Source organism: Oryctolagus cuniculus, chromosome 2 (genome assembly GCF_964237555.1).
Source record: "Oryctolagus cuniculus chromosome 2, mOryCun1.1, whole genome shotgun sequence".
Classification (NCBI taxonomy): domain Eukaryota; kingdom Metazoa; phylum Chordata; class Mammalia; order Lagomorpha; family Leporidae; genus Oryctolagus; species Oryctolagus cuniculus.
Genome location: NC_091433.1, coordinates 116,136,150 through 116,160,667, shown reverse-complemented (window position 1 = coordinate 116,160,667; position 24,518 = coordinate 116,136,150). Strand labels below are relative to the sequence as shown.

General features: G+C 44.6%; 1 protein-coding gene across 3 annotated transcripts; it reads right to left on the bottom strand.

The window, feature by feature from the left end:
- Nucleotides 1-4,870: 4,870 nt before the first annotated feature.
- On the bottom strand, nucleotides 4,871-22,373 carry RNF103 (ring finger protein 103). 3 transcript variants are annotated; one of them, XM_008254150.4, is made up of 4 exons: nucleotides 21,244-22,366; nucleotides 18,631-18,770; nucleotides 13,561-13,676; nucleotides 4,871-6,883 (listed from the first exon to the last, which is right to left on the bottom strand). In XM_008254150.4, the coding sequence occupies exons 1-4, from the start codon at nucleotides 21,467-21,469 to the stop codon at nucleotides 5,329-5,331; spliced, it is 2,037 nt and encodes a 678-aa protein (XP_008252372.1). In that variant the 5' UTR covers nucleotides 21,470-22,366; the 3' UTR covers nucleotides 4,871-5,328. The 3 variants fall into 3 exon arrangements, with proteins under 3 accessions (XP_008252372.1, XP_051698641.1, XP_051698642.1); XM_051842682.2 differs by lacking the exon at nucleotides 4,871-6,883 and adding an exon at nucleotides 7,032-8,178 and having other exon boundaries at nucleotides 21,244-22,373; XM_051842681.2 differs by lacking the exons at nucleotides 18,631-18,770; nucleotides 21,244-22,366 and adding an exon at nucleotides 18,044-18,612.
- Between the last annotated feature and the right edge of the window lie 2,145 nt (nucleotides 22,374-24,518).

Here is a 24,518-nt window from a genome sequence, read left to right as displayed (position 1 = left end):
TTCCGATCCAGCTCTCTGCTATGGCCTGGGATAGCAGTAGAGGATGGCCCAAGTTTTTGGGCCCCTGCACCCGTGTGGGAGACCTGGAAGAAGCTCCTGGCTCCTGGCTTTGGATTGGCACAGCTCTGGCCGTTGCAGCCATCTGAGAAGTGGACCAGCGGATGGAAGACTTCTCTTTCTGTCTCTACCTCTCTCTATAAGTCTTTCAAATAAATAAAATAAATCTTTAAAAAAATATTTTATTAATTTACTGAGAGGCAGAATTAGAGACAGAGAAAGGTCTTTTATCCATTAGTTCATTCCCCAAACAGCCACAATAGCTAGAACTGGGCCGATCTGAAGCCAGGAGCCTGGAGCTTTTTTCTGGATCTCCCACATGGGAGCAGCCAGGACTTGAACTGGCACCCATATGGGATGCTGGCACAGCAGGTGGAGGCTTAGCCTACTATGCCACAGTGCCAGCCCCACTGGTCTGATAATGTGCCTGGGAAAGTAGCAGAAGATGGTTCAAGTATTTGGGCCTCTGCCACCCACCTGAGAGACCAGTATGGACTTCCTGGATGCTGGCTATGGTCTGGCCCAGCCCCAGCTGTTGTGGTTTTTTGGGGAGTGAACCAGCAGACAGAAGCTCTCTCTCTTGTCTCCTCTCTCTGTCTATAACTCTGCCTTTCAAATAAATAAATAAATAAAAGTCTAGCAAAGAGAAAAATTAAAATAGATCCTTAGAATTCAAGCCAACACTTACTGAAATCCATACTGGATCTGATATGTGAAAGATGTAAGAGCAGAGTTAGCATCACTCCTGCCCTCATGAACTTCTCATCTTCAAAAAAAGACAAGACACAAGGAATTATTGGAAAGGAAGCGTCTTAGATGTTATTAGAGTAGAAAACTTCTGGAGCAGAGCAGTTTGTGCATGGTGCTCCTAAGAGTTAAGCAGTGTTCAGTAACTATAGAGCCCACACAATCGGCATCTGTAGTGCACGAAATACAATAGGTCATTCCACACTTGCTTTTTAAACACAAAGTTTGGCATCTGTCAACCTTGAACATTTCCTTCAATTCTCCACCTCCAGGACAATCTGATGAAAGCATGATTATTTGCTGTGCTTAGCAATTACGGGATGAGTCAAGTTCACCTGGTGACCTGAACTGCTGGCAACTGTTTTCCCTCTGACCTCATTGTGGTATTTTTATTGCATGTCTAACATTCAGAATGTATCATGCCTATTTTATGTCACGAACTGTGATAACCCAGCTGAAAAGAAGTCTCTGCCATAAACAAGTTCATTCTAAAAAGACTCATGGAGAATTTTAATTCAATGCAGCCAAGCATGACGGGTGTGTACAAGGTGGTGCCAGGGTATAGAAGTGCACGCGTCGCTCTCCCTCATTGTTGGTGACACACACACTCGTGTTAGGTGACATTCACCTAAGTGTCCAGTGCACAGATCGGCATCTTTGTCCCTTCATAGGGCTGGTAAGGAAGGGAGGGGAGGATGACTAGGAAGATACAGCATTTCTGGAGAAAGTGTGACAGAGCCAGGCAAAGAACGGAGGAAGGGAAGAGAACATTAGGGGAGGGGATAGCAAAGCACCAAACAGAAAAATTAGAGCAGCGGTCTAGATGACAGCGGTATTGAGTTTCACAATGAGTGACAGGTAGACCAGGCAATGAGGAAGAGCCTGGAAAGCTAATTTTTTTAAAGTCAGGGTTTTTTTTTTTTTTTTTTTAAAGATTTCATTTATTTGAGAGATAGGGAGAGACAGAAACAGAGGTCTTCCATCCTCTGGTTTTCTGTCCAAATGGCTGCAGTGGCCAGATTTGCGCCAATCGGAAGCCAGGAGCCAGGGGCTTCATCTGGATCTCCCTGTGGGTGCAGAAGCCCTAGCACTTGGGCCATCTTCCACTGCTTTCCCAGGCCACAGCAGAGAGCTAGATCGGTAGAAGAGTAGCCGGGACTCAAAAGAGTGCCAGGATCCCATATGGGTGGCGACTTAGCCTATTACGCCACAGCACCGGCCCCAAAAGCTACTGCTGAGATTGGTTTGTATTCTAGACTGTGGTCTCCAATGTATAATGTGCCCTAGGATGCTGGAGGAGAAGTCTTGTATTTTAAAATTTTGATGCTTTGTGTACATTCGAGTGTCTCTCTTTCCTTAACTGAAATCAGGACCCTAAGAGGACTCAGGGTGGTGAGAGAGAATGAAAAGCTGTTTTAGATTTTCTAAGTACTTCAAAGAATGCAAGAGGTGCCTAGCAGATAGCTACACATAAAACTAGAGACCACGGAGGGGTCTTCACTTGGACACATGAGAGAAAAAGAGCAGCAGACCAATAGCAGAACCTTAATTCCAGGAATCTTACTTTCTGCAAAAGGAAAACTGGAACACGGGGAGCACTACTTGCACCAGTTTTTTTAAAGCTTGCAAACACTGGGATGGGCGTTTGGCCTAGGGGTTGCGACACTTACGTCTAACACTGGAGTACCTGGGTTCAATACCTGGGTCCAGTTTCCTGCAAATGCAGACCCTGGGAGGCAGCAGTGATGGCTCATGTAATTGGGTTCCTGCCACGCACATGGGAGACTCAGATTGAACTCCTTGCTCTCAGCTTTGGCCTACCTCAGATCTGGCTGTTGCTAAGAGTGAACCAGTGGATAGCAGCTTTTTCTCTGCCTCTCAGGCGAATTTTAAGCACAGTATATTCAAGTTATGAAAGTTATGAAGGACTTATTGGGATGTAACCCCATCATAAGTGCAAGAGCATCTGTATTTCCATTAGTATTTGAAAATGAGGCACACTGCACTGTGAAGGAAAAAAAGTCAGTACCCCCAATTTTGTTTTCTTACCACTTTGGAGCTAAATGAGTTAAAGGTTTTAAAAGTGCACCATGGGGTTCTGGCATGGTGGGTAATACCACTCCCTGCAGCGCTGGCATCCCCTATGGTCGCCAATTCCAGTTCTGGCTGCTTCACTTCCAATCCAGCTCCCTGCTAATGTGCCTGGGAAAGCAGTGGAGGATGGCCAAGTGCTTGGACCCCTGCACCCTTGTGGGAGACCCAGAAGAAGATCCTGGCTCCTGGCTTTGGTCTGGTCCAGTCCTGGCAGTTGTGGCCATCTGGGGAGAGAACCAGCAGACGGAAGCTTGCTCTCTAACTTTCCTTCTCTTTGTAACTTTCAAATAATAATAATAATAATAAAGTGCACCATGAAACATGGGCACTTGATGACAAGGACTGGCTGGGGAGAATACAAAGGCTGGAACACCTCATGTCGAAAAGCAAGGAAGTGCTTCCAGACTGCACCTCGGCATTGAATATTCTTATACTGCTCATCATGAAACACACTAAAATCCAGAACGTCTAACATTCTATAAGTCAACCGGCTTGTGCTTTTCAGAAATGTTAGCACCAGAAAAACGGAACTGCTCTAGGGCAGGGGTGGGGAACATCTGGCCTGCAGATGTTTGGTCTGGCCCAGCCATGGCAGCTGCAGGCGAGACTCAAGTGATAAATCTACGGCAGGCTAAGTTGCAAATGTTTATGGACCGCATATGATATAAATATGCAAATGGCCCTTGGCACAAAAAAGGTGCCCCACCCCTGTGAGAGGATAGGGTGAGTTAGCAGAATAAACCTCACATACAAATTCTCTCTGAATTCACAATAAAAATGACATGAAAACATATACAGGGGCTGGCGCTGTGGTGTAGTGGATAAAGCCACCACCTGCAGTGTCAGCATCCCCTATGGGCGCCAGTTCAAATCCCAGCCGCTCCACTTCCGATCCAGCTCTCTGCTGTGGCCTGGGAAAGCAGTAGAGGATGGCCTGGGTGCTTGGGCTCCCTGCACCTGCATGGGAGACTCAAAAGAAGCTCCTGGCTTCAGATTGGCACAGTTCCGGCCATTGCAGCCAATTGGGGAGTGAACCAGCGGATGGAAGATCTCTCTCTCTGCCCCTGCCTCTCCTTCTCTCGGTGTAACTCTTTCAAATAAATAAATAAATCTTAAAAAAAAAAACATATACAGATAAAAAGGAAATCCTGGGAGCAACTGGCAAATACAGGTCATATTTCCAATGGTACTAAGTCAATGTTAAGTGAAGCATGATAACTAAAAACGATTTTCAAAAAGATCAACAAAAACAAACAATGGTCGGGGGAGTCGGTGTTTGACCCAGTGGTTAAGACACCAGTTATAGCACCTGCATCCCTACTGGGGTCCCTGGGCTCAATTCCTGGCTCTGGCTGCCGGCTCCAGCTTCCACCAAGGCAGACCGTGGGAGGCAGCAGGAGATGGCTCAGGTAGTGGAGTCCCTGCCACCACGTGGGAGACGTGGACTGAGTTCCCAGATGCCAGCTTTGGCCTGCCCCAGCCTCGGCTGTTGTGGGGGTCTGGGCAGTGAACCAGAAAAGAGGGGCTCTGCCCTTTGCTTCGCTGCCTCTCAGAGTGGGGGGGGGGGGGAGGACATAGAAGATAAAGTGTAATAAAATGTAAACACCATGAACCAGATAATGTGTATATTTCTAACTTTTCTGTAGTTTTGAAAATTTTCACAGTAAGTCAGGAAGAAAATATAAGGTAATCTATGCTATGGTTGATTTGGTTTAATGAATGTGCTAAATACTAATAAATTATTTAGTACTTAAGAAACAGCCCTCCATGAAATTCTCTCCCATCAAAGCTAACTCAATTACAAGGTGAATTAACATCACCTCAAGCCAGTGTCAGCAACGTAATTTCCATATTTTTCCCACATGAGTCGAGGATCATCTTTCACTTACTTGTGAAATTAATAAGCCAGCAAAACATCTCTAGAATTGAGCTACCTTACCAAAAATAATTTAAAACTGGGAAACTTGTAATCTTTTGGTTTTAAAATAATTTATTTCATAGGTCTGTTTTGATTTCATTTTTCAGAGCATACATTATTTAACCAAGAGGTGCTGGACAGAGATTGTAAAAAGGGCGGAAACATTAAGGATAAGAAACCGGCTCAATTCCATTAGAATCTGATCCTACCTTGTTAAGTCTTGCTAAGATAAATTTCTATCATACTTCTTTTGTGCTTACAAAAAACATTAGCTTCGGAATTTCCAATGTTGTAAATAAAAATTTTTACAGTAAGTATGCATTCAATTGACACAAGGCAACCAAATAAATTCTGTCATCAACATTAGCATAATGTGTATTTCCTGTCACTGCACTAACATTAAACTAAACTTCAAACCACAAAAACATTGTGACTAACATTAAAAAGGCAAGCTGTAAGATACTCCAAGCTCATAAAGGACAGATTGCACCTGGTGAAGATGGGACGTCATTTCACAAGGGCTGGTGTGGTGCATATGGCTGCTTTTTTTTGTAAGAAGGCCACCGGCAAACAGGGCAACAGTGTCGGCCCCCAGCCAACCACATCACAATGCAATTCTGATGGAACACGTGACCACAAGGCAAGCCCATTAACAAGCATCCATTTTCAAAATTCTCTAGGCAGACAACACATTCAGTACAGTGCAGCATGTCAGCAGGCCAGGTTAACCAGTCAGGTTCCACGTCTTCACTTGTGCTGTCTGATCTGTACGACCTCCCCTTCCGTTCATAGGGGCTGGTCTGACAATATTTACTGGCACACGAACACGCCTCGGCATCACGGCGACTCGCTCCCCCTGGGGAACTGGGACCTAGGCTTTGCTGATCTTCAGGTGCTTCCTTCTCACTGCCCGAAGTGTCTGTGCTCTCGTTGTCTGAGTCATTCTCAGTGTCTTGAGAACTCGCTGACATTTCCTCCTCAGACTGGAGTCCAAGACACTTAAATCGCCACACTGGTAAGTTTCTTATGTAATCAGTTGGGATCAGAGGGTGAAGCCAAAGGTCAGGGAAAGCTAACCGCTCCAAGAATAGGTCAGGGTCTTCGTCCCAATCGGATTCCACGGGGAAGTTCTGAAAGGAAGCAATCGGGTGGAAGAGGTAGCTGGTGTACCAGTCCCACAGACTTGACAGCCACTCTAAGTTATTGGCGTTGACCTCCTCACTGTTGTGGCGCCGTCTCTTCTTCTCAAAGTAATCGATGAGCAAACCGTGTCCAAGGTATGTACTGAGAAACAGGGCTGGGTGTGAAGAATAGAACATCCAGTCTGCCCTGACCCACGAAGCCAGTGTGGTTGTATTGGAGTATCGCAACAATTTCAAGCTGTATTCGTAAAAGCTATCTAAGTAAGGGAGCTGTAAAAAGCCCAACACAGGTAGCCAGGAAATAATTAATAGAGAATTGTATGTCCCTAAAGTGCTTATGAGAACCACAAATCGCTTTACAGTAGCTCCTTGTGTAATAAATAAGTCCATCCAAGCCATAAGATTAACTAGAACCAAGCTCAAAACAAACAGATCATTCACTTCAGGCTGTAATGAGCGCAAAAATGAGTCCATGGCCTGAAGCGATATGAACTCGCCCGCGTGGCTTCCGTATCTGTAGATTCCTTCAGGAGTTCTAAGTATGTATGACGGCATGCTATGTACACCAATATCCGTCATGGAGCTCTTGTTGTCCCAATTTTCCACATTGACAAAGATGAACTCCACTCTTCCAGTAAACTTTATACTTAGTGCAGAGAAGAAAGCTGGTGGTTGGTCAAGGTTAGCGAACAGGTAGATTTTTACCCAGTACTGGTCACTTTTATTCCATTCTTCTCTCAAATGGTCAGCGTTATAAATGGTTTTGATCCGAGAAGCTGCATGAGCAGTTATCCATTTAAAAATGTGCTCTACTTCGATCTTGCGTCCACTATATTCTTTAAGCATGACCTTCCCTTTAGAAGTGCTCGTTTGTGGAACAGACATAATGAGTGTGGAGCGGACCCAGCCTCTTCGCCTGCAGTATCTGTAAGAGAGCCACCTGTGAGAGAACCACCAGGCGAGGCCGAGGAGCTCATTTCACACCTGAAAGACATCCTCTCGTCCAAACCAAAGAACCCCAAATAATCACAAAGTGGTGTGCAAGATGGCAAGGCAGGCTCATTTGTTTTGCATTTGTTTCTCTAAGAAAGTGTATCTGAACAAGTACTTGACAGAGCAGTGGCACAGCTGGTCAAGCCACTGCTCGGGTCACCTGCATCCCATACTGGAGTGCTGTTTCAGTCCTGGCTACTCTGCTTCTGATCCAGCTCCCTGCTCAGGTGCTTGGGAAGCCATGGATAACGACTCAAGTACTCGAGTTCCTGCACCCGTGTGGGAGAGCCGGATGGAGTTCCTGCTCCTGGCTTCAGCCTGCCCAGCTTCAGCCCAGCTTCATCTGGGGAGTGAGCCAGAGGATAGAAGACCTCTCTCTCTCCACTCTACCTTTCTAATAAATAAATAAATCTTGAAATCTTGAAAGAAGAAAGGAAGGAAGGAAGGAAGAGAAGGAAGAGAAGGAAGGAAGAGAAGGAAGGAAGGAAGGAAAGGAAGGAAGGAAGGAAGGAAGGAAGGAAGGAAGGGGCGTGCTAGAGTCCTAGGAATCAGTGAATACTTCAGAATCTCAAGTAGCCATTTCTGTACTATGTAGTGGTGAGATCAAAAAGGTAGTAGGAAATTAATTCCTGCTCATAAGAAATTTAAAATCCCATTAAAAACAAATATAAAAACGCATAATTTTATTACTAAATAATGTAAAAGAAGTTCAAAAAAGGGGAATGTTAGGGGGATTTGAGTTGGTGACGATTTCATGGAAAATTTGGCAACTGAACTGGGTTTTGAAGGATGGTTAGAATTCAGACGGGTGGAGGAGAGAGAAGGGAAACAGGCTGGGTCCCTGACTCAGTACAAGCCCCTTGAGGGCAGGAGGCATGCCTTATCCGTTTACTATCTCAAGCACCTCCCACAATGCCTTATGCACACAGCGCTGCTACCAAGTAATCTACACAGACGCTAATCTAGAAAGCAGCTACTGCAAACACTTTTTTTTTTTTAATATTCTCTTATCATCAAAGACCATGAAGAGGACCATTTAATATAAAGGAATACAGAAAGTATTCAGATGAAAAAATTCACTCCAAGAATGATCTTCATGCTACAGCAGAGTAAACACAGAAGAATTTAACTAAAATTATTTCTTTCGGTTTATCCAGTAGAGTCATCACTCTACTCCTTTGGAAATGGACAGGTCCTTGCCATGAGATTTATGACATCCATCTCCCCCTGAAAAAGGAGTGACAAGAACACTGAGAAAGGAACACAGCTGTTGTATGATGGTGGGGTGACTGTAAGTTCTCAAAAACCCTACCATGAGTGTTAGGAAAAGAGTTGCAGATTGGTGCTTCCTCACATGGGGCACAAAAAAGTTAGAAAAGAGGCACAGAAGAGAGGAGGCAGTGTATGAATTTACAGCCAGACCAAATTTATTCAGAGTAAATAAACTCACACAGGTGGGTGACAACTGTCCGTGTGCCCATGATGGATGGGGGCAGAAGGCCCCGACCCCAGGGGCCAGGCCTTTGTTATAGATTAGGAGGGCTGGGGCTGGGGGTGGGGTAGGGACACCAGCAAAGGGGAATTCCTGCAACTGGTCTTTCAGGTGGCTCTAAGGGGTGGGGTATGAAGGCAATAGGGTGTGAGACCCAATTGAGTTTCAAGGGCAAGGAATACATCCCAAAGTTTATATCTTTTGGGCAATGGGAGAATGGAGGCTTATCTCCTTGTTCCATCAATGAAGAATTTTATGATACATAAAACTTTCTTCAATAAAGTTATAAAAAAAGAAAATCTACCATGTAGCTACATTTTTTATTACAGATTTGTAAATGGATGGTAATAAATGTCTGATTTCTTACTTTGCTACTCAGAATATTAGGGTAAAATCATAGATGTTATGCTTTTACTTAGTAAGCATGCATTATACTTTATTAAATAAAATAAGCATATTGTAAATTTATGTAATCAGATAAGACAGGAAAGCTGATTTTGTAGCATATGGTTTTATAATGATAATACAACTAATTTTATCTTAGAGATGTTTTGATATTTTTAAAAATATTATTTATTTAAAAGGCAGAGTGACAGAGAGAGAGAGACAGACAGACAGACAGAGAGATCTCCCATCCATTGGTCCACTCCCCAGATGGCTGCTATAACCAAGCCTGGGCCAGGAGCTCCACCAGGGTCTCTCACAGGGGAGAAGGGGATGCACAGTGCCAGGAACTCAGGCACTTTGGCCAACACCTATTGCTTCCCAAGTGCAACAGCAGGGAGCGGGATTGGAAGCAGCATAGCCAGGACTTGAACCAGTACTCTTGATATGAATTTGGCTATTATCACAAGCAGGAGTTTAACCTGCTGTGCCACAATGCCCACCCCCAATTAAATGAAGGCAACATGTTATGTCTTAAAGACAGGTGAGTAATGGCTCTGGGGAACTATCTAGCTGAATGAGAATTACAGACCAGACCTCTCAGCTTCTTGATGAGTTGATTCATTTCCTTAACAAGATAATATGTCATTACTATCAATATATTTTCAGCTGAAATGGTTTGAAAAGTATATATTCCTACAAAATCTACTATCTTCCATCCCTTAACATTGTATTTCTGTGATGCATAATAACTCACTCCTCACTAACATGAATTCTATTCTTATCTTTTCCAAAAAGGCAAGTCTAATACATACAGATAATTGCTTTATTTACATCTTAAATATCACAAAGTAGCTTCAATGTTTGAATTGTGTAGGCTACTTGCAATGACACATTTCTGCTCATGGTCATTCTTTTTATTTTCCTAAAGCTACTCTGGATTCCTGACTCTAATACAAGTTAAGATTTTAGTGAACACATTTCTTCCTGTAAGGAAATACTTTGCAGGGAGAGAAAGGGACCTCCCATTCACTGGTTCATTCCCCAAATGTCTGCAGCAGCGAGGAGCCCAGAACTCAATCCAAGTCTCTCACATGAGTGGCAGGGACCCAGGCACTTGAGCATTCACCTGCTGCCCCCTAGAACCTGAGCATTCTGATATGGAATGTGGAGGTCCTAAGCAGTGGCTTCAGTGTTCTGCCAAATGCCCACCCCAGAAATGTTTTTAATCATAGAAAGTACAGCTGCAATCAACAAAAAAAGCTGCTCAAATAAGATCTCTCCAGTCATAAACAAGAGATGGGATTATTTGAAGATGAAGATGAAAGATTCAGACAGCTAATTTATGTCTCTCTTTACCACAGTTCAGCTAGTATAGAATCAGGAAACATTTTTCAAATGAAAAGCTAGAAAAACTTGTACTAAAATCCACTGGACTAACACTTCTGATATATTTTTCTTTTTAAGTTTACACTACAAAACCAACTACTATTATTTCTTTCAGTTTTTTATGTTTAATAGCTTATTTTCATTTTCTATTATGAATAGCTTATTTTTGATTCATCAGTGTTTAACAATTTATATCAGGCTGCAACATGTGTTTAACCTTTAATTTTTAAAAAATTTGATGTTTGAGCCGGCGCCGCGGCTCACTAGGCTAATCCTCCACCTAGCGGCGCCGGCACACCGGGTTCTAGTCCCGGTCCGGGCGCCGGATCCTGTCTCGGTCGCCCCTCTTCCAGACCAGCTCTCTGCTGTGGCCAGGGAAGTGTAGTGGAGGATGGTCCAGGTGCTTGGGCCCTGCACCCCATGGGAGACCAGGAGAAGCACCTGGCTCCTGCCTTCGGATCAGTGCGGTGCGCTGGCCGCGGTGGCCATTGGAGGGTGAACCAGCAGAAAAGGAAGACCTTTCTCTCTGTCTCTCTCTCTCTCACTGTCCACTCTGCCTGTCAAAAAAAAAAAAGTTTGAAATTTTCTAACATTTATATACTACAGTACTCGAAACATACTAGTCACTTGAATATGATTGCACTGATTTTTAAAAACTGAATTCTGTGGGGACAGCATCGTGGCACAGTGGGTTAAGCTGCTGCCTGCAGTACCAGCATCTTCTATGAGCGCTGATTCAAGTTCTAGTTCCTCCACTTCCAATCCAGCTCTCTGCTAATATGCTGGGAGAGCAGTGGAAGATGGCCTGAGTGCTTGGCCCCTGCACCCATGTGGGAGACCCAGATGGTGTTCCAGGCTCCTGGCTTTGGTCTGGCACAGCCTTGTCCGTTGTGTCTGTGTGGTGAGTGAACGAGCAAATGGGAAATCTCTCTGTCTTTCCCTCTTTCTCTATGACTCTGCCCTTCAAATAAATAAATAAGACTGTTACTTGTTTTTAAAAAGAATCCTGTATTTTTCAGGAAAATACTGCTATTCATACTGACTTTTGAAATTCTCTATTTAAAAAAATTCATCTATCTGATATTGTGGTCATCAGAGGGGAAAGAAAAAGATCATTCACGTAGGACTATTTGGTAGGGGCTGGCGCTGTGGCATAGTGGGTAAAGCTGCCACCTGCAGTGCTGGCATCCCATGTGGACACCAGTTCGAGTCCTGGGTGCTCCACTTCTGATCCAGCTCTCTGCTATGGCCTGGGATAGCAGTAGAAGATGGCCCAAGTCCTTGGGCCCCTGCACCCACGTGGGAGACCCAGAGGAAGCTCCTGGCTCCTGGCTTCAGATTGGCACTGCTCTGGCCATTGTGGCCAATTGGGGAGTGAACCAGTGGACAGAAGACCTCTCTCTGCCTCTCCTTCTCTCTCTGTGTAACTCTTTCAAATAAATAAATCTTAAAAAAAAAAAAAAGACTATTTGGTAGTGACAGAATCAGGTCTTTGGTAAATAAGACACAATAAGAATGATTTCCTTTTCATAAGAACATTAAGACAGGCTGTCTTGGACATTTCAACAAAAGACACTGGGATGTGACCACGGTTTTGTGGTGGAGATGAGAATGGCAGCTCTGCGGGTAGAAAATGTGAGTTAAGAGTTACAGGGATTTCCTTTTCTACGCCCAGACTTCAGGGGAGCTCCTGCCATAAATCACATCTATATTACTAGTGGGCGAAACAGGGATTCTGAGGAGAGGCAACGTGTGGTTAAGTAAAGAAGTTGCAGCACTGGTTTTAGAGAGTGTTCTAAAGCCAATGATTTGTCTGTCATGGCCAACACAGAAAAGGGACACGGGTAAGTCAGCTGCCATCTACCTACATTAGAAACTACCTAGCCGGCGCCGTGGCTCAATAGGCTAATCCTCCGCCTAGCGGCGCCAGCACACCGGGTTCTAGTCCTGGTCGGGGCGCCGGATTCTTTCCCAGTTGCCCCTCTTCCAGGCCAGCTCTCTGCTGTGGCCAGGGAGTGCAGTGGAGGATGGCCCAGGTGCTTGGGCCCTGCACCCCATGGGAGACCAGGAGAAGCACCTGGCTCCTGCCATCGGATTAGCGCAGTGCGCTGGCCACAGCGCGCCAGCCGTGGCAGCCATTGGAGGGTGAACCAACGGCAAAAGGAAGACCTTTCTCTCTGTCTCTCTCTCTTACTATCCACTCTGCCTGTCAAAAAAAAAAAAAAAAAAAAGAAAGAAAGAAAGAAACTACCTAAAAACTACCTAATACTGTGCGGGAGGATTTTCTACATAGACATCAATCAATGATGTGCCTCCACTGCAGCACCAAACAAAACTTGATGTATACACTTATCTTTACTAAATATCCATCAAATTAATAATCAAATGAATGAATGACTACAAGTTATAACTTGGTGGCATCATAAGTAAAAATAGAACATTTTCAAAGAAGAAATAATGTAATATTGAACACAAAATAATGTGTCAGAATAAATACTGGCGATGACAACCCGAAATACGGAGCTTTTCAAGGATTCTTGCTTGAGTAGATGGAGAAAAAACAAAAAACAGTGAAGGAGAGAGAAAGGGAAATGGAACATGACTGATTAAAGAAAAAGAGGCTGGATCTGACTTTGGACATCAGGAAAAAGAATGCACATGGGACAGAGCAGACAGAAACACACATTAGAGGTTAGAATTACAGGAGATTTACATTAGCACAGAGATGTTAACTAAGCCGTGAATCTGCGGAGGTCATTCTGGAAAAGAAAACTGACATACTCTTAAAAAGATACCCCCAACTGGGACAGGTGTTAGGTGTAACAGTTAAAATGCCACCTGGGATGCCCGTATCCCATTCTAGAGTGCCTGGGTTCAAGTCCCAGCTCTGCTTCTGACTCCAGTTTCCTGCTAATGTGCACCTTGGGAGGCACTAGGTGATGGCTCAAGTAGTTGGGCCCCTGCCAACCATGTGGGAGATCCAAATTGAGTCCAGCCTCCTGGCTTGGGCCTGGCCCAGTCCCAGCTGTTCAAGCATTTCTATCTCTGTCTCTAGCCTTTCAAATACATTAGAAAAGAAAAACAAAAGGATATCTACCCCCAATAGGAAGAACACAAAAGAGGCGGGGGTGGGAGTAATAAAAAAAAAAAGGAGAAAAAGATCTGAGAGAGAAAATCAGTTAAGCACCAATTTATCAAAAAACTATTAGTCAAGCATCTGTGTAACTGGCAGTGTGATAAACATAATTAGCTTTCAGTTCAAGCAGGCTTCCATATCCTTGTCTTTATTAAACAAGAAAGATCTTAGTTGGGATTCAAAGTCTAAGAATTGCCTGACAACTCACCTGGGATCACTGGAACAATTAAAAGTGCCTGTCCGTATTCCAAATCTTGATACCTTTTTGACCATTTTCTCCCAGTGAATTCTACCCACCAAGGGACTTCTGTCGTTTGCTATGACCTATTCCCCAAAAAAAGAAAAAAATAAATAAACTTTAATGATCTAAAATGGAGTCAAGCTAACCTTTTGTATCTATGATATAATTTCATTTTTTGGGAAAAAGATACTTTGTTCCCAGTTCTTGGTTACTGTGTATCATATTATTACAGTAATTCTTATTGAAGGAGTTACTACCCAACTGGAAAAGACTTAAACTCCTACACTCTGTGGCCATTACCTAGAAGGGGAGTCAAAACCATATCAAAAAATTAGCCACATTCTCCACCCCATGGTTTTTTTTCTGGAATAAAGTTACACAAGAAGAAAATGGTCCTTGGAGTCATTTCTCTTTGCTCTTTAAAGAAAATCTTAAACAACAATTCAAATAAAACTTATTAAAAATTATCACAAATTGAGTTCAACAAGTTCAAATTTTACTTTTTTCAAAACATAATTATGGAATAAGAGTCAAACCTGTGCTTACCATTGAATTAAACTCTGAATAAACCGATACTACTTTTATGACTTTTTCTTAACAATCATGAAAAGCTCTCACATATAAAAAGAATTACCATAGTTAATTTTACATTCTTAAGCTTCTTCAAATTTGTAAATAGCTTTCAAATACAATTAGGATTGCAAGAAAAGATTTTTTTAAAAAAAGAAAAAAATTCTTAAATTAATTCAAAATATCTAATGACAATGACTTTTCTGATGAATGTCAGCCTTTCTAACCATTAATACTTTTTCCTTCTCATCCCCTAATCTTCCTGGCTTGAATGAAGGCAAAATTTCAGTAAAGATATTAGTAAAAAAAACAAATAAAGGGTGGGTATTTTGCTGCCATTGGAGTGCCTCGTTCAAATCCTAGCTTCTCTGCTTCTGATCCAGTTTCCTGCTAATGCACACCCTTGGGAGGCAGAAGATGGCTCAAGTACTTGGGTCCCTGGAGTTAGTTCTGGGTTCCTGGCTTAGGCCTGGCTCAGTCCTGACTGTTGAAGCCATTTGAGAGTGAACCAACAGATGGAAGAAGATCTCTATTTGTCTCTCTGTCTTTCAAATAAAATGAAAAATTAAAACTAAAATTTGAAAGCATAACCAAAGTTTTAAAAATTAAAAACAAAACCACAAAACCAAGTGGAACTTAAAAGGAAACCCAAAATGTCTCTTCTTGTCATGAAACCATCTGATTTACTTTAAGCCAGTGTATATGGTCCAAGTTTATTTTCATAAATGCCATTATTACCAATACTATTCACTTTAAAATCACAACACAATACTCTGGGACTTCCGATCTTCCTGGCAGGAAGTAACCATTTTCACGTTTAGAAAGCTCCAAGAAGCTCTAGGTGGATGTGTGAAATGAGTGCCAACAGTCAGCTCTCTGGGAAAGGCAACATGTGCTCCAGCGACCTCATCTAGGTTCCTTCTGTTGGGAGCCCTAACACATGTCAGAGAGCAAGAGGACTACACAGAGGGCCTGGCGACGGACAAATGTTTAAGGTTTCCTTTTTGTGCCAATACACCACTCTGTGTGAGTGTATCATTCTCATCACAAGACATACATGCAATCTAAGTACATATATTCTATGCAAGCTATATAAAATCATTAAAAGTTAAGGATGATTAATAAAAAACTGGTTTACTTTATGAGTAAATACAAAAGTTTTTCACCAATACAAAACACAGGATAAAGTGGCTTGCCATTTATTTCACCTCCGGAGTAGTGTTAAGTAAGGGATAAGTTAGAATATTCCTAAACAAAACTAATGTCTAGGAGCAAAGATAAACAAGTTTAAAATCAGCCATACAATCCTTTCAGCCAAGCAGGAAATATATATAATACTTAAGTGAAACACGGACTCCCAAGACTTTACTCTAAATCATATGACCCTCTTTACTGCTACCTCAGTTCCAGGGACTTTAAACTCCTTATCATATGACACAGCTGGGAAAAATATGTGCTTCCTTGAACTATGCCAGAAGTCAAAGCAGAGAAAATGAAATGTTAACAGGGGTAAGTCTATAAAACCCCTAAATTACGCTAACTTCTATTTCAGAACCCTATTCACTGTGCCACCTGCCTCTTGGAGCAAGTCTCTTGTGAAAAAATATCCGTCTTCAGTTGGTGACGCCAAGACTGAGTGATGGCAGAATCAAAGCATCCACAAAACTGGGAAATAAATAGCTAATGAAAAACAGGAGCTTAGGCTACAAACAACCGTTAGGAAAAGAAGACTTGGTTTTCATGGATTACACAGTGTATTGCTGGTACAGATGTTACATTTGTGTTATTACCTGGAAAACCAAAATTAGTTCTATTCATCTCACACTGCAGAGCATATAGGATAGACACTGCTTGACAATCAGAAGACGGTCAAATTGGCCTGAACAATCGGAAGAGGATTGGACTGGCCGGAACCTAAGCATCTTTAGCTTTGAAAACACTCCTCACAGACTTAAAAACAATAAAGCAAATACATTCATCAGCTTCTTTTAAAACAGAAAAGAATAATCCAAAGCATTAGAAACTTAATTCTTGAAAGCTATGCTTCTCAGAAGATCAGAAAAATATGATCTGAGCTGATATAATGGCAAGCAACTGAGAGAATATTTTTCTTCTGTTCCTGGCAGATACTTTCAATTTTAAATATAAGTTAAAATAACAAAGAAAGCCAATATTTGATCCTCTTTTAAGATTTTAAGCCAGGGTAGTTTGTTGATTAGCTCAGCTGGTTAGTTCCCAGTGCCAGGGGCACGGATTCCATCTCACTCTCCTAAGCTGCCCTGCCAGAGATTCTTCCTCCAGACCAAACTGGCCGTTAGACAGAAACACACACCACACTGTGGTGCTCAGTGCAAACCTTGCGCGTCACTGGAAAAATTAAGTGTGTGTCCTATTGTACCATTTCCATATACAGAAAACCACATAAAAACATTCCATTTTTCTTAGGAGCCATTTTTTAACCATTAATACCTATGAGGTTTGAAAATACATCAGAAATTTGGCGACCAGAATTTATAATCCTAACATTCACTACCATTGTTTGTTCTTCATTTCATTCGAGTGTCACCTTACTTGAGAATTCCTTGCACTCTGTCTCCTTAGCCTGCTGCTTCTTCTTAGCACTTTCCACTAACTGATGCCATATGAAATATTTATTTATTTTGTGTCTGCCTCTCCCAACTGGAACGTGAATGGCCTGAGAGACTAAGGACTTTGCCTTCTAAGTGTTCCTGGTTTATCTCTATGGCCCAGAACAGGGCCTGGCACCCAAGAATCTCCCAAATAAACTATTTGGTAAATTTTGTCAGATACTAAGGGAGTTTAATTCATATATTTAATATAAAAATGATCAATTATAAGCCAAGAACATATGCTAACTAATAAACTAGGATGTGTTTATTGCCTATAGGCAGCATCATAATGATCAAAAGAATTTCTAGACTTCTGACATGGCTCTTCCAAGTCTGGCAGGTGCTCAGCATCTTCATGCTCATGTCCGTGGGGTTGGCCATGTGGATGACAAGCATTTAGATCATAAATACAAACATGGCAATGGAACTGGTTATTCAATTTCAGTAACCTAAAATGATCAAACCCACTAAGTCTTCCTTGATCAAGACTATTAGGAAAAAATACAAAGTGAAAATAAATGTAATAACAATTTACTTAACAAATTAAAGCTTTATAGGAGTTACAGTGTATTTTTCAATATCAATTAACTAAAACAGAAATACATTAAAATTTGAAAAGATCATATATAGACCTCATGTGTACCATTCTAGGTTCTCCCTTTGCTGAACTGAAAAATCAAATTATTTTGAGGGTACATGGTCAAACACAATAGAAAAGTTAACAGAGCCTATGCATATCCAAAGCATTTCCCAAAATAATTCCCAAATCATACGATAGAAAATATTCACAATCGTACTACTCGTCAGTGATACTACCTGCAAGGAAGGTCTTAGAATGACAAGTTTTTCTACCATATTTTGCAATCTTTGTTCTCAGAAATACAAAGAAGTGACTTTAATTTTCATATTCTGAATCAAACTTTGCCAATCCCAGTGTGAAAGGACAGGAGCTCTGGACCAGAAATCAAGAGATAGGAGTTTGGATCCTGGTTCAGTATTACTGATAGGTGTCCCACAACCTTGGGCTAGCTACCTCCCAACCTCAGAAAGGCTTAGGCTGATATGACTCCCAAGCTTCAGCCATTTACAGATTTCATTCATAATTCTGTCTACTCGTGCTGTTAATTTACTTGATATGTTACTTTACATGAACTCACACTGTCCTAAGCAATGTTTATGAAATTATACGTTCAAAATAGTAGATTTTTCTAATTTACATGAAATATAAACATGATGTGGCTACTCATTACCATGAAGCACACCTTGGGAAGCCACTCGGAGCTCCAGAATGCTAATGTGCTAATTAAATCTCAGGGTTCTCACGTTACTATGGTCACCAACTGTACTACTTCCTCCGAGCAGTCATGTGCTCCCTGCCCCCATGGCGTTCCTCTAGAGTCACAGATCGGCTATTCCACTCGGAAAAGGATCTTTTTTCTTTTACTCTAATGTTCTCTTCCCTTAGGTACAAAAATTATTTGGTCTACCAATTCAAGAGAAGCAGTGCAAAATACTAAATCAAATGAATCTATCTGTGTGCTGCCCACCTCGGGGAAGATGTAACAACTAAAATGGATTTGCTTCTAGGGTTCTAAACAAAGCAGTCAAGCTCCTTTCTCCCAACTCTCCCTTTCCCACTCTCCAGTTTTCATTTCCTTCGGTCTACAGAACTTCTTTAAGCGGACACGGGAGCCTCCCCGTGGGAACTGAGTTATGTCTAGGAAACATGACACAAGCACTCTTTGTACAGAAGTGCACTGCCGGGTACATAGGATTTTGGTAACGAATTCTCTTTGCAGGCTCTCGTATTATTAAGAACTATCGCCACTTGTGATACCTGAACTAGCCAGATGCCATCTTTCGTGTCTTCTACAAGCTCATAGAAGTGCATTTCACCACTGAAATTGGTACTAGAAACAGACTCAGATGCTGCTTCTTCCTTGAGAGCAGAGTAGAGCTCACCCTCCATCAGGTCACCTGAAGACAGGAAAGAGAAATGACACTCATAAGATTTCACAGACCCCAGCGCCCAACTTCAATGATCAATTGCATCTTGGACTATTAGGAACCATCTTATTAAATTTTCACCCTAGAAACCGTTTGGTGTTTGGACAGTGTGGGTGTCCGGCCCAGCAGTCTGCCCAGTCCCATATGAGAGTGCCTGGGTTCGCGTTTCAGCTCTGCCCCCGACTGTAGCTTCCTGCTGAGGCACACCCAGGGAGGCAGCAGGTGACCTCTCAAGCAGCTGGGTCCTTGCCACCCCCATGGGAGACCTGGATGGAGTTCCAGGCTCTTGGCTCTGGCCTAATCAAGCTCTGGCTATTGCGGCATTTGAGGAGTGAACCCGCAGGTGGGAGATCTACATCTGCGACTGTCTGCTTTTCAAACAAATTAAAATAAATATTTAAAATAAACCAGTGGAATCCGAATATACCCAAGATTCACAATTTAACAAATATGCAATAATAACTTAATGTGTGTCAGGCAAAAGTGAACAATACAGACAAAAATCCATCTCTTACAGAGCAGAGCTTAAATTCTAATGGGGTCATCACATAACTTAATAGGAAATGACTGAATCTGGACCAATCCCAAAAGCCACTCCAATATTGATTATTTTGTTTTGTATACAACATGTCTGGGTTTCACATAATTTTGAAACAGTATGGTTAGATGCTTCAGTTATAAAAGATTTAGAAATGGGCTGACAGCATGCGTCATTAGCCCCACTTAAACCAGCGACAGGGTCTATATGACTTGGAGGTTAGAACTTTATCTCTTAGAACAAATACCACATTCATCTACAAATCTACAGCTTAAATGTAGAACCTATATCATGAAACAAAAAGGAAAGGAAAACGTCAACTTATTTTTAACTTGCGCAGTGACTGAAACCAGCACTGCACCATTATAGAAGCAAAACTATTCACAGTGCATACTTAAGTTTTACAGTTAAATTGACTTTTCTGCTATAAAATGAGTGACTTGAGTCATGTTTTTGTGGGCTGTGTCTATTCTTTACATTATATGTGGACTCCTTGTACATTCAACATGAAATGTGTTTTTAGTTCTAAAGAAAGGCAATAATGAAAGTTGAAAGAAAAAAACGTGATGGCAAACGATTTGGCTTTTGCATCAAGACATTTCTCATTGCTAGGCCAAGAGAGTCTATTTATTAGAGATCTTTGACTTCAGGTAGTCCATCTCCTCCACGGAAATAAAAGTCCCCATAAACGAGTGAGTAAGTCAAGGGCAAGAAGCGTACACGGTGTCACACAGGGGTCTTCAAGAACTTCATGGAAAATGTGGACTGTGAGAAACCATGCATTGACTTCAGATTCTTTTGTGCACCAAAATAAGCTGATCTTCTAATTCCATTTTTTCCACACATTTTCTGTAGCACCCTCGTGTTTTAACTCTGAAGAAAAAGGTATCACTTGGGCAGTGAGGAGTCCGTCTTTTATTCCCAGTAGTGAGAGCTGGGTTTCAGAACCCCTAACCCCAGCGTTCTACAGCTATCAAGTGTGTATTCTTGGCTACCACTCTACCTGGTGACAGGGCCCTAGACAAGGAGGAAAACAAGTGTTTTGTAGAAGACACAGCTGATGGTACACTGGAAACAACACAGCAGATAACAGAACGCCCTCCTCGGCCTAAGTCCCCTTTCAGGAAATCCATCTCAACAATGAGATGATTTCACTCAGCAGTGAAACAAATGAATATTTCTCACCCAATCCTACCCCAAAAACTTGGTCACTGAAGGTACATGCTTTATAAAAGATGGCAACTCTCCCCTTAGCACAATTCCAATCCTATTTACCAACTCATGGAGTGATTCAGCTCTGCCCGGGACCCAAGGGGGAGGGAAAAAAAAGTTTAGCTGGAGGATACACAATTGTTTATAAACATCCCGAGAGAAACACAAACTAAAAAAAAAAAAAAAAAAAAAGTCAAGGCAGACATCCACGCACAATGTTCACCTGAATTCAGTCTTCAGGTGTGCAGCGCCAACACTGCACTGTGTACACGTGAAACTGAAACTCGCAATGTACCGCTGAAATCCCAGGCCCCACTGCCTCTTGATGTGAGGCAGCCCACCGATGCCCAGCCCGCCCTGCCACAAAATCTGCTACTCCCTGACAACCACTCCGAGTTCTCCTTCTCTTGTATTGTTATGAATTGCAACTGACAAATAACACAAATAAACAATGTTTGTTGACATTCCCGAATTTTCAGAAAAAGACTCACTCCTCTTAGGAAACAATGCTAAGAGAGTGCACTCGGCTGTCATTCCCAAATGACCTGAAAAAGCCACATAACGCCCCCTAGAAAAGCCCCCTCGGCCCCCTTGCTCGAAATCGGGGCTCACTCTGGACAAAGAACACCGAGGGGTGTGCCGAACCCTCCCGGGGCCCCCTCACGCAGGGGCAGGAGCCGGCCCCGTACTCGCCTGACTTTTCCACCAGCTCCCGGACATCCTTCTTCTCGGGCAGCCCCGAGTAGCCCAGCCCCCGGCACTCCAGAATGGTCTTCAGCTTCTTGAAGCTCAGCGCCACCGGGTCCACCAGCTGGGTGGCGAAGATGCCAGTTTCGTACCACACGATGGCCTCGAAGAACCTGGCCAGGACGAACAGGACCAGGAAATAGAGGAGCAGGAAGAAGAGCTTCAGCCACATCTTCGCCGGCGGGGCCTCCGGCTCCGGGGAGCTGGGGATGCGGGCAGGAGGAGGTCGCGGCGGGGGAGGCGGGCTCACGGCGGCCCCGGCCGGCAGGGTGCGGGGTCGGCGCGCGGGGCGGTCACCGGCGGGCCATCCCCGCGGCCGGGCAGGTGGATGTGGGCGAGAGACGAAGAGGGCACGGGCGCAGAGCCTCGCGCCAGGCCTTTCAGTCAGGAGGCGCGGGAGGGGAAGGGGAAATACTCAAAAAACCCCATCCATCAACACCGAACGGAGCAGGGCGCGGAGCGAGCCCGCGGCCAGGGACGAAACGGCGCGGGGCCCTGACCCCGGTGGCGGCGTCGGTCCTCCCGCACCGTAGAGGGAGGGGACGGCTCAGATTCTCAAAGGGCGGCCGGGCCCGGAGGCGGTTGGCGGCGGCGGGTCGGGAGGGCGCGGCGCTCGGCCCGGCCAGGCCCGGGGCCCAGCGCGCCCGGCGCGGGGAGGGGAGGCCGCCGCAGCGCCGCACCCGGCGCCCAGGCCCCAGGCCTCGCCGGCCGCCCAGGCTCCGCGAGAAAGCGCGGCGGGCCGGGCGGCGGCAGCGGCTCCAGGCTCGCTCCTCCGGCGGGCGGCGCCGCACGGGCAGGCAAGGCGGGCGGGCACCGCGGCCCGACCCAGGAGGGGGCGTCGCGGTCTCTGCAGAGGGAAGTCGGGCGCGCGGGGAGACGGTCCTGAAGCGGGGGAGGGAGGGGGAAAAAAAAAAAAAGCAAACACAGGCCCCGAGAGGACTCCCGCGGGCGGCTACCGGGCTGCCTCCTGGTCACGCAGCGCCCGCCCCGCGCGGATGGGAGGCACGAGTCGCAGCCGCCGTCCGGGACACCGCCGCCACCTCCCCAGGCCGCGGCCGTCGCCTCCGGAGCAGATCAGCTGCGGCCGCGGCCCGAGCCGAGACATAACAAGTGACGTAGGCGGGGGCGGGGCTGGGGCGGGGCCTCGCGGGGAGCGCCCGGCGGGGCCGCGGGTGGGGCCCCGGGGCTGCGGCGCGGGCGCGGGCCGCCGAGTCAGGGGGCGGGAGAGAGGTGCCGCTGCCTGGCTTGGCTTGGAGGGCAGGCAGCTGCAGAGGTGACCACTCCAGTGACTTCTGCACTCCCCTGTTGCCCTGCGTGTGTTTACCGATTGATTAGGTTCCAGGGCTGGACTTCGGACTGTGTGTCCCTCTGTGTGCTATCTGGGTATAGAATAGGGCAGTTCATTATCCTTTCCACACCGGTAAAGATAGCAGTGAATGCCGAGTCCTGGTGAGTTGGGAAAGTTTTGGCCCACTTGGTTGGAGGCGGTAGAAGGTGAAACCCAGAAAACATGTTTTTCTGCCTCTGCACACGTGTGTTGGAGGATGTTTGGCCAAAAAAGGAGTCGGAATAGGGCCCGGTTGCCCTTGCCAGTTACCGTCTTTGCCCCCTTTACAGCCTACGGAATGTTGAAAGCCAGGCTTGGAAGCGCCAAGTTGCCAGGACAAAGGTTACATATGTGCCATGTGCAGGTGCAAAGTTCCCTGTGTTTTGTTTTGTTCCTCGCTGTGAGTGTGGGCATTGCCAACAACAGGGCATACTTAAAGTAATAGGGAGAAGCATGCAGTACCTGGTTCTCTTATTTATTTCGCCACACAGTGGAACAACTGTATGTCAACCTCTGTGCGGGTCTTGAGAGATGGAGGAGTTGAGTTCACGCGCTTGATTTTGACCAGCGCCCTTGACCAGGAAGGAAGAAGCCCCTGGAATTATAAGGGACCGGTTAGCCATTGCACAAAATTGTCCTAAATTCAGGGTGAACGTTTTAAGAAGAGAAGGCATATGATCCTCCATCTTGGAGATTGGAAAGCAAAGACTAGACCGTGAGAATGTAGCCTCGGGATGGTATCCCTTTTAAATAAAGCTAACAAAGGCATCTCAGTGCCCAGTGAGTGGAGGAGGAATTTGGAGGGGAACAGGCCCAGGGGGCAGAGAGAAACAATCAGAGGAGGTGCAGAATGTACAGCCAGCCCTTAACACTCTGCGCCCAGTCTTCACTGACTTCATTGTGCCTTTGTTTCCAGGACTGGGAGAGCACGTGAGAGAATGTATTAAACAGTTCATTCTAACTAACTCGGTTCTGAAATTTCAGATTCCTTGGGCATGTCACAGTGACCCTGTTACTGGGTAATCTGCGGTATTCCTGTCCCAACCTTGACATGGGAAGTGATGTCTGTCACCTCCAAGGAATACACTCGGTTGTGCGCAGAGACTGACCCACACAGCTCCCGTGACAGAGGTATGGGTGTGGAGAGGGGGAGGGAGGGAGTGAGGATGGAACCAGCCAGGCCAGAGTTCCAAACTGGAAATCACTGTCGAGTGTAGGAGGAACCAGAGAGAAGGGGCTAAAGAACTCTTTTGACATTTCATATTTGTTTCAGCTGGCTCGGATCCCAACCCTCTTGCTGGGTTCCCTTAGTGTTTAACCCTTGGGAAAGATGAAAGCACTGCTAAAAGAACATATTGGGTGGGCTGGATGAGGGGGGCTGGGCACTCAACCCTGTTGGTGGCTTGAACAACCTTTCAGGAGGTGAGTTTATAAGGTAACTTACCTTGGGGAAATAATTGGACATGGACACAGAGATGTGTGTGCAGAGTTTTGTTACTGCAGAAGCCTAGTCCAATACAATAATTCAAATAACAAACTATGAGGCAGCCAGTAAAAAAAGGAAAAATGTAGATGAATAGCTACACACATGGGACTGTGTCCAAAATATAGTGTTTGGTTGGAAAAAGCAGGTTCCTGAGAAATTCTCATGACATGATCCTATATTTGTATTTGTATTAGAGACAGAGATGGGGTATGGAGATTTGGACCAAAGTAACTCCCTTCCAACCAGGTGGGAGACCTGGATTGCCTTCCTCGCTCTGGCCCTAGCCCAGCCCTGGAGGTTGTGGGCATGTGGGGAGGGAACCAGCAGATGATATCAAGTAACCAACCCCTCAAGGCTTCACTCAAACTCAGACAACTTTGAAAGTGAAAGGTAATAACATTGTGCAGG

What these genes read in the sequence shown, in the direction of transcription:
- RNF103 (XM_008254150.4), bottom strand. Translation starts at nt 21,469, where the DNA reads ATGTGGCTGAAGCTCTTCTTCCTGCTCCTCTATTTCCTGGTCCTGTTC. An exon ending in GGAGCTGGTGGAAAAGTCAG is followed by an intron (nt 18,771 to 21,243) that starts GCGAGTACGGGG and finishes TCCTGTCTTCAG; the next exon opens with GTGACCTGATGGAGGGTGAG. An exon ending in ATGGCATCTGGCTAGTTCAG is followed by an intron (nt 13,677 to 18,630) that starts GTATCACAAGTG and finishes TTTGGGGAATAG; the next exon opens with GTCATAGCAAACGACAGAAG.